The 9990-nt window shown below is 39.5% G+C and overlaps 1 protein-coding gene across 1 annotated transcript; it reads left to right on the top strand.

The window, feature by feature from the left end:
* The first annotated feature begins 2556 nt into the window (after positions 1-2556).
* Positions 2557-8839, top strand: LOC102707683 (thioredoxin reductase NTRA). The gene is made up of 2 exons (XM_006655981.3): positions 2557-3691; positions 8521-8839. Exons 1-2 carry the CDS (start codon positions 2659-2661, stop codon positions 8589-8591), a joined length of 1104 nt encoding a protein of 367 aa, XP_006656044.2. The 5' UTR covers positions 2557-2658; the 3' UTR covers positions 8592-8839.
* The last annotated feature ends 1151 nt before the right edge of the window (positions 8840-9990 follow it).

The raw sequence follows: 9990 nt of genomic DNA, 5'->3' as shown, positions 1-9990 counted from the left end.
TGTGGAACAAAGAAGATGTAACATAGATAAAGTTTGTTTGGGGGCAGAGGTTCAAGTTGAGATACCTTGGTCAACATTAGGCCTAATTTTACGGCCACATATAATATATGAGCACTTTTATTATTCTTAAAAAAATATCGGGAGGTAACACGTGGTAAGGAAAAAAAGTCCACGGGGCAACAGGGAAGGCCCATTCTCATTAGTTAGCGTGGTGGGTTTCAAAGCAAAAATCTACAAATGGGCCTAAGATACATGAGCACTACCAACCCTTTTTTATTTTAGTCAGGTAACTGCTCAAGATTGTAGAATCCCAAATCTCAGTAGAAAAAACATTCTGAATATATAGGCACAGATTGAAAGGAAAAGGTAGAGAGGGAATTGAGTAGCATGTCCCTCTCTCTCGTGTGGCTTCGTGCTTCCTTCTTTCCCCCAACTTGACGAAAACAAAACACCCAAAGCAGGCAAACTCAAACGTTGATTAATGCAAAAAAAAATAGTACTAATGTCATCATAATCATTTGGGGGCACTGAACATGATGACAAGATCAAAATAAACAACGACAGGTTCCTTTTCCGGTTTGGCAGGCCAGTACATGTCGACCCGACAACGAACTTTGACAGCAATTTATACAAATGCCTAAACTTAATTTGTAGTCTATTCTCGATGGAAGCTTCTGTGAATTGCTTCTCCATGCAACCAAAGAAAGCACACAAGTTTCTCCCAGATGCCAATCCAAGTAGAGCATAACTTTCACACTAGACAATCGCAAAACCACTACATAAGCAATTCGTTTATGAAAAAATACACTACCTCCGTTCCTAAATATTCGACGTACAAGTTTTCCCCGGATGCCAATCCAAGTAGAGCATAACTTCCACACCAGACAACCGCAAACCCACGATATAAGCAATTCGTTTATGCAAAAATATAGTACGTCCGTCCCTAAATATTCAACGCCGTTGATTTTTTATACATATTTGACCATTCGTCTTATTTAAAAAGTTTATATAATTATTAACTATTTTTATATCATTTCATTTATCATTAAATATACTTTTATGTATATATAGCTTTACATATTTGATTTTTTTAATAAGACGAATAGTCAAACGTGTATAAAAAAATAAATGACGTCAAACATTTATGGACGAAGGGAGTATATAAGACCCATTTTTGTTTAGATAATGGATATATATATATATATATATATATATAGTCTAGCTACGGTGAGTTGCAACTCACGAGCTGCTCCGTGAGTCGGGGTCCAAAAACATATCAAATCATCTCTAAATTTCGATTTATATGGATCACTAGATTCTTTGTATCAAAATCTTGTAACACGCAAAATTTTTTATTTTTAAAGATTTTTAAGTATTTTTGAGATTTTTGAAAGTGATACCTAACACAGTGATTATTTTATTAATATAGTACAGTCACTTTTAAGAATCTCAAAAAAATACTTAAAAATCTCTAAAAAATAAAAAAAAATGCTTGCTACAAGATTTTTAGATGAAGAATCTAGTGACCCATATAAATTGAAATGTAGAGATGATTTGATATGTTTTTAGACCCTGACTCACGAACAGCTTGTGAGTTTCAACTCTGTAGCCAGACATATAGATATATATTATATATATAGATAGATAGAGATAGATATATAGATAAGATAGATAGAGAGAGAATAGAGATAGTAAAATATAGAGATAGAGATACAGATGATAGTAGTACACGCTATATATATATATATAGATATATCATATATATAGATATGTATATATAGATCTATATATATATTATATATATATATATATATATTCATATCTTATATATATATCTATAATATATATATATTATATATATAATTAATATATATATATTTATAGTGTAAGTTTTGCAGTGTTTGAGCCACAATTTTGTGAAGCCAGAGCGAGTACGTCTAGCTAAGCCACTGCAAATCGTTGGCCTTCCCTACCAATTGAGCGTAAGTAATACATTTTTTTCAATTTTTTGCCACATATGTTACATGCATAGGCTTGCCTATCAATCGAGCGTGAGCTATAACTTTATTCGAATGACTTTGTCACAGCTCCAGGTATCCGATATATGCTGGATTTTAAATCTATAAGTTAATTACAGTGGGTTAAGATTTTATACTCCATTAAAATTTAAACAAAATAATGTATCCATATGTTATTTATATAATCATGGATCAAGATCCATCATGAAGTTGGTAATATCCAGCTTTGAAATATCACAGGTTGAAAACTGTATCAAACAGACACTTGGTGTAAAACCAACCAACCGAAAACGCTTTGCCTCTATTTATATTCATATGCCAAAAAGTCCTAAATTCCGAGTTAAGTTTAGGGTTTATTTATCTTACTTTATTTTTATCTTATATTTTTATATTATTAAAAATAAGTATATAAAAGTTTTATTTACTAATTATGCTCCACTGTGCATCATTTTTTTTTTCATATAAAACCCCATCTAGAGTGTGTACACACCAGCGCAGCAGCACACCCGTGCCAAAAAATCTCTCTCGCGCGTCGCGTCGGCCCGTTCGAGCCCAGCTTGTCCGCGCGGCCCGAGAGCCGAGCCCCAAGCCGCCCAGAAGAAAACCCCCTCCGCCGCCGACGCCGCCGCCGCCGTTCTTGATGCGCCTCTGCTCCAAGCTCGCGGCGCTGCTCCGGAGGTCCCGCCACTTCGTCCCCGCCACCGCCGCCGCCGCCTCCGGGTCCGCGACAGCCGCCTCGGCGAACGGGATGGAGGAGGCGGCCGCGGGCCCGCTGCGCACGCGCGTGTGCATCATCGGGAGCGGGCCGGCGGCGCACACGGCGGCGGTCTACGCGGCGCGCGCCGAGCTGAGGCCCGTGCTCTTCGAGGGGTTCCTCGCCAACGACATCGCCGCGGGCGGGCAGCTCACCACCACCACCGACGTCGAGAACTTCCCGGGGTTCCCCGAGGGCATCCTCGGCGCCGACCTCATGGACCGCTGCCGCGCGCAGTCGGTGCGGTTCGGGACCAGGATCTTCTCCGAGACCGTCACCGCCGTCGACTTCTCGTCCCGCCCCTTCCGCGTCGCCTCCGACGACACCGTCGTGCACGCCGACGCGGTAGTCGTCGCCACCGGCGCCGTCGCGCGCCGCCTCCATTTCGCCGGCTCCGACGCGTTCTGGAACCGCGGCATCTCTGCCTGCGCCGTCTGCGACGGCGCCGCGCCCATCTTCCGCAACAAGCCCATCGCCGTCGTCGGCGGCGGGGACTCCGCCATGGAGGAGGCCAACTTCCTCACCAAGTACGGCTCGCGCGTCTACATCATCCACCGCCGCAACGCCTTCCGCGCGTCCAAGATCATGCAGGCCCGGGCACTCTCCAACCCCAAGATCCAGGTCGTCTGGGACTGCGAGGTCGTCGAGGCGTACGGCGGCGCCAATGGTGGTCCGCTGGCCGGGGTCAAGGTCAAGAACGTGGTGAACGGCGAGGTCTCCGATCTCCAGGTTGCCGGGCTCTTCTTCGCCATTGGACACGAGCCAGCGACAAAGTTTCTCGGCGGACAGCTCGAGCTGGACTCTGATGGCTATGTCGTGACCAAGCCCGGGTCCACACACACCAGCGTCAAGGGGGTCTTTGCCGCCGGTGATGTTCAGGACAAGAAATATCGCCAGGCCATTACTGCCGCAGGATCAGGTATACTACTCGAAGCTTTTTTAAAAAACCTTCTTTTCCTGCAATTTTGCTTAATGGATACAAGATTATCATGCATATTTGTGGGGATTGTGTTGCCTTTCAAAAATTCTTGCATTGCAATTACTTGGGTATCGGCATTTGGACGTAAGACCTTCACAGGCTCACTGCCGGCCTCTTTGAGCAATGGATCAAGGTTAATGGGATATGCTCTGGGCATTTGCTTGTGGGAAATGAATAGTCTATATCCTCATATATTGTTCAAAACGAACAATGTGTTTCTTTCTTTGCATCGAACATGTCATTCACCCTATTTTGTTCATAAATGTCAATTGTGAAATTAACTTGTACATTACCTATATAGATGAAAATTGAAACATCTTATAATTAGCCATGGTAGGTTGTGATTTTACAAGGCAAAATAAGAAGAAAATAATTTAAAGAATGCATATCATACGTTCTAAACTTCAAATGCATATATATTTCCTGGAAACATATACAATTTGCAATGTACATCAGTATGCAGATAGCAAATCCACATGCTCAAAAGATTTAATATCCACCCTTAGATTAGATCATCCTATCAACTCTAGAAGTGCTCATCGGATGGCAAACTCGCGACCACTACCACCGCTAGGTTCTTTTATACCATACTTGCTAAATACCCGTGCTTTGCTATGAAGAAATATGAATTATACGCATGTTAGTATTGTTTGGAACTTGTATTTTGGAGATGTAAAAAAGAACCAATATATAGGACTATTTTTAAATATTATATATATATATATATATATATATATATATATATATATATATATATATATATATAAGAAGGTAATGGTGGTGGCAGTGAATCTACCATCAACCAATTATATTATATATTGTCTTACCAACTACTTTTATATATATATATATATATATATATATAAATAATAAATCATATGTTCTAAACTTCAAATGCATATAAATTTCCCTAGAAACATATATAATTTGCAAGTGAACAGCAATATACAGATAGCAAATCCACATGCACAAAAGATCTAATTATCCACCCTTAGATTAGATGATCCTACCAACTCTAGAAGTGGTGGTTGGATGGCAGACTCGCAACCATAGTTCTTAAGGCAACTAGGCGAAGCTAAGCGACCCACTACCCCTTGCCAAAGCAACACAGCAGAGCAACAAGAAGCAGAGGAGAGGAAACATAGCAGAGCAACAAAAAGCAGAGGAGAGGAACAAGAGTTGTAAACCAGAACAACTAGAACCAGAGCAGATCAGCAGAGCAACAGAAAGAAGAACATAAAAGCAACAAGAAGCAAAGCAGAGAAGAAAGAGGATCGGTGGGGAGGGTTCAATCCTGTAGAATGCATCTGAGAAGGGAGGATGCCGGCAGGAAGAAGGAAGCGCTCTCTGGTCCATTTGTGAAGAAGCGAGCAATGGGAGGGAAGCAGCTGGTGCTGCTAGTGTTCCAGCTGTCAGGTGCTACCTGCCATCTTCTCTTCTCTTTCCTTCTTTCCTCTTTTTCACGGGGCTCTCCTTCATTGCTCTCTAATTGATGCGCTGGATCACACAGACCACACATTTTCCTTCTCCCGTGACCGCAATTTTCTCCCCATCGCACGCTGTGCCCACACGTGTGATTTCTTTTCCTTTTCTTCCCCACGCGTGTGTGATTTTTCCCTCGTCCTGCACACGATTTCCTCCCTTGCATGCCATCATTGATCCCCATGGCTCCATTCCTCTCATTTCATGCAAATAATCAGAAGTCTAGGTGCTCAGAAGCCTAGGCGACACTTTAAAATCCATGCTCTCAATCAATACCACCACCACTAGGTACTTTTATCCCATAATGGAATGGATAAAGATGAAAGAATCTAGCGGTGGTGGTGGTGAATCTGTCATCCCATCACCACCTCTTGAGTAAGCGGGATTTTTCTATAAATAAATAGTGTATATTTCTGTGCCACTATTGTCTAGCTGTCAACTATCATAGACTAGTTGACAAGACAGCCAAAGAGCACAAAACAAAAATTGATATGATGATTGCATTTCAAAGTTTTTTCTAATAAGCAGAAGTGCACGACTTTGCAGTTCACAAAATCACATTAAAATTTGTAGACTAGTAAAAAGCATAGAATAATTAAAACATAAATTGCGATATTAGGTTTTGTTGTTGGCTTTCTTTCTTGATCAATGATGAGCCTGCTGAAACTTGTTTTTCTTCACCATGAATTTCTTTCTTCAAAAAAGTCATCTACCAAATTGCTCCAACGCCGCTCCTCTCACTTAGTGCATTATTCCTCCGATGAACATGTTATCAGAATCGATATCCCACTTTGTAGCACTCACAAAGCCTTAAGATAAGACAAACATTTGACTGGGTGTACACTAGCTTATCAGATGTATTTGCATTCAGCCTGATTCTCAATAGAATGAATCGATAAATCAATGTATCTCGAGGTTTTGTGAGAGTCACAAAGCCAACCTCATTACAAGTAGGATATTACTCCCAATAACAGTTTAATGGGGGAATCTTGCTCCCAGCTGGAGGAGGTATGCTAGAGTAATTCGGTAGATGACTTTCTTAACCAAATGTTCATAGTAAAGAAAAATAGCGGCTGCTTATCAAGAAGAAAAACCTAGACTGAAAAGTGACTTTGCAATTTATTTATAATTCTCTATGTTTTTACTTATGGATGATCAATTATGCAATGCATAAAAGGTGTAGCGTGTACTGTAGAGGTGATGAGATGGATGATCTACTGCCACCACCACGGCTATCTTGTTTACAAAGGGATATAGGAATCAGATGCAAGTTTGAGCTGACTCAATTATGCATCCTTTATGGGAGATTTCAGATAGACTGCTAGCTTGTGGTACCTTTGTTGTTACATTGTTCCATTGTGTCATGCTCGACCATTGGTTTGTGCTCTCTTAGCGGTTGTGTTGAAGTTGATTAAGGAATATAAGCTGACAACATAGTGGTTGGAATCTATTGCTTTTAATGCTTGCTAAAGAAGGTATTGGTTGTGGTGGTGGTGGTGTTGCATATTCCACCCCACTTTAATATTAGAAAAATCTTTACTTACACAATGGATCTTTGATGTGGTGTTTAAGATGACCAAAATGTAGTGTATTTATGTAGCGTTAAGTAAATTTTACAATTAGCATCTGCAAACACTACATTACCTAAAAATAACTGAAGGATGTGTTTAATTCCATCTGCTTCTGAAATGTTTATATGAAAAATGTTACTCCTTTTGGTTTCTTAGGAATTGTGGAAATGCTTTTTTGATCAGGATGTGTACATATTGTTGTTACTGGGACATTGTTCGCTGATTGGATTTCAAATCTTTGGGTTAAGATGAGAACAGGATAGACCTTCCTATCAAAATGATCTTGAAAGCACCTTATTGGTCATAGTTTAAGTCATGAGATTCCTTCTCTGTGCTGTTTGCAAATAACATTCAAAGATTTGAGTTCCTCAAGAGGGCTGCAGCTAACAGTAACATTTAACCTCAACAAAACCCTGATTTAGAAACATAGGATCATGAAACTATTGCATAGCCAGTTGTTTTAGACTTAAAGAAGTCTGTCGTATACTCACAGCAGATGGAGGTAGGACTAACCAATGCTGCTGATTTTTCATATAAAAAGATGTAGTAGTCGCACGATCAAAGAACATATCGATTCTGTACGAAGGGCAATTCTCATACACAGGCATAATCCAACTTCTGTTTGGGGCTTGTACTCGTATGGTCGAACTCAACTTATTATGTGGCAACAGTTAGGGGCACTCAGTCATTACATCTTTATACCTGATTATATGGCCTAGTTTATATAAAACACTGAATGCAAGCTACAGATCGCTTTGAATTTGCAGAAAGTGTGCATTCTGTCTGAAATTGTAATATGTTGGAAGCTAGTGTACTCAAATATCTAGATTGTATGAATCATGGGTAGATGGGTAGTTGAACTAGTTTGGGTATAAATCTGAAGGAATTATTCAGGGTTCACCTTTTTTTCTATCAGTTTTTGTGAAGATATGCTAACTCTATAATCAATCGAGGTTTTGATATGTATAGGACGGCATGAACATGTTATTTGCAGGGAGATTTGCAAACATGACACTCCAAACATGTGACATTTGCAATTTTGACACTTTTGTTTTTGTCAAATTTGTTAAGCATGGCCTAATTGAATACTGTGGTGAGTGATTATTTCAAGCTTTGGTAGCAAACAGAAAGTAGAATGGTTAAACTAAGACAAATTGTGACTACTTGAATGAACCTATGTTTAACGATGAACAAAATATTGAAGTTAAAAAAACGTTTATAATGAAATCTATACAAGGCTAGAATAGCTCAATGAAGTTTGTATAACCTTCTCTGCGGCTGCATATCTACAGTTCATAGTTTAAAAAGAGTTACTGGAATAGTATCCGAATCCAAAGCTGTAGGATAAAAGCATTATTAACATTGCTTTTTTCAAAAATGTTTGCATCAATTGCTTCAGAAGATTGAGGCCAAAAGGCCATTTGCTATGTTGAATGTCCAAAACTAACCTGCTTAGACCAGTAGATAAAAGACAATAATGTCGGTTATTTCCTCTCCTTTTGGTTATTGGCCAATCAACAGTTTACTTTGTCATGTTTTCTATTTTGTTACTGTAAGTACCAACTTGTTTTTTAAAAAGAGAAATGAAACTGTTCAAGTTTTCCATTCTGTTAGCTATTCCCAAAAGCTTCAAAACGCATTTCTGTGGAGTTTGCTTAGCCCATTGATACGTGTAATTTCTGTGAACAAAATTTACGATGCATATGTCTGATGCAGGTTGCATGGCTGCGTTGGATGCGGAGCACTACCTACAGGAGATTGGAGCACAGGAAGACAAGACCGATTGACTATATCTGGGACCAGCAACGTTGGCGCCAAGTGCTACACTATAAGGCACAAAGTTGATAATTGTGGCTGCTCAAATCAAAGCAGCAGATTGGTATTGCTTTGTAGGTCTCAAATTCAAGATACTTTGTTAGAAAGATGATTACATGTGAAGGGACAAAAAACATGTGTTGACAATTTAAATTATGCACATTGGATGGGTATCAATTTACAAAATCGTGAATCCTGGCTGCGAATTGTTTATGGAGTAGAGAACTTGTTTCAAAGGAAATTGGCCCTGATAGTATTATTTTTGCTTTGACAAAAATGGACTAGAATACCAAAGGTAGTGTAGTTTATTCAAATAATATGCCTGCTTGTATGAAGGAACGGAAAAGAAATATAAGAATTTGGTGAGAGGCATAGACAGGAGTGTTGGTATAAGTATCTTAAGTTGGTTTCCAGTTATTTGATCCGCACCTAGTTCGTTAAGCGCTCAAAACATGACTACGTAGAAATGAAAAAGAAAACAATATTGCTCGATCGATTTTGTCGCAAATATCATTGAATTGTTGTATGCAATATGTTTTGTTCTTGCAGTTTGTTTATAAACATCATATGAACTCGTAGTTTGGAATATTTCCAAAAACAGAAAAAAGTTTAGATATTCATTTTCAAGCAGCCATCCTGTTCTCCTCCCATCTCTTCTCCCACCCTAGTCCACCTCTGTTGTAACAGATTTACTTGTGTTTTTATCCGAACATTGGTTACGTTATTATATTCTCCGTCTATCCACTTCACCACTCATCGGCCCACCCCTTTTCGCTTTTAAATATAAAAGTATTTCTCTGAATATTTGTTATGTTGCTAGACTCTCTATCCATCCACTCCACCACTTCTCTCCTTACCCCCTCTCCTCTCATGATATAAAAGAATTAATCACCATCCTCTTCCTCACCTCCACCACTCATCTACATATACAAATGAAGTATGTCATTTTCTCTCACATCCCCCACTTCTCTTTTGATATAAAAGAATTGACGATCATCCACTCATTCCTATCCTAATTTTCTAATATCTTAATATCCCCTTCTGATATAAAAGAATTACTCATCTTTGTCTTTCCCCAAACCTTTTCCTCATATATTTTTTAAGAAGAGGGAATGAGTTTTTTACATGAATAGGAGTGCGAGTGGGAGAGAGAAGGGGAGGGTATGGACCAGAGGGATGGTAGATGGATGGAGAGACTAGCATCCAGTGATGGATTTAGCTAACGATATTAGAGGGTTTGAATAAGTTAGATAAGGTTTCAGCCCCCTTTCTATTGATGCTTGCCATAAATTTTAGGGAGTTCTTCGTGGAGATTCTAATGACTTTAACGGGGGTAGCGGGCCGTCCCCATGCCAAATTCACCCCTGCTAG

Source organism: Oryza brachyantha, chromosome 6, assembly GCF_000231095.2.
Source record: "Oryza brachyantha chromosome 6, ObraRS2, whole genome shotgun sequence".
NCBI lineage: Eukaryota > Viridiplantae > Streptophyta > Magnoliopsida > Poales > Poaceae > Oryza > Oryza brachyantha.
The sequence above is the reverse complement of the archived record's forward strand: the minus strand, read 5'-3'. Positions and strand labels throughout refer to the sequence as shown.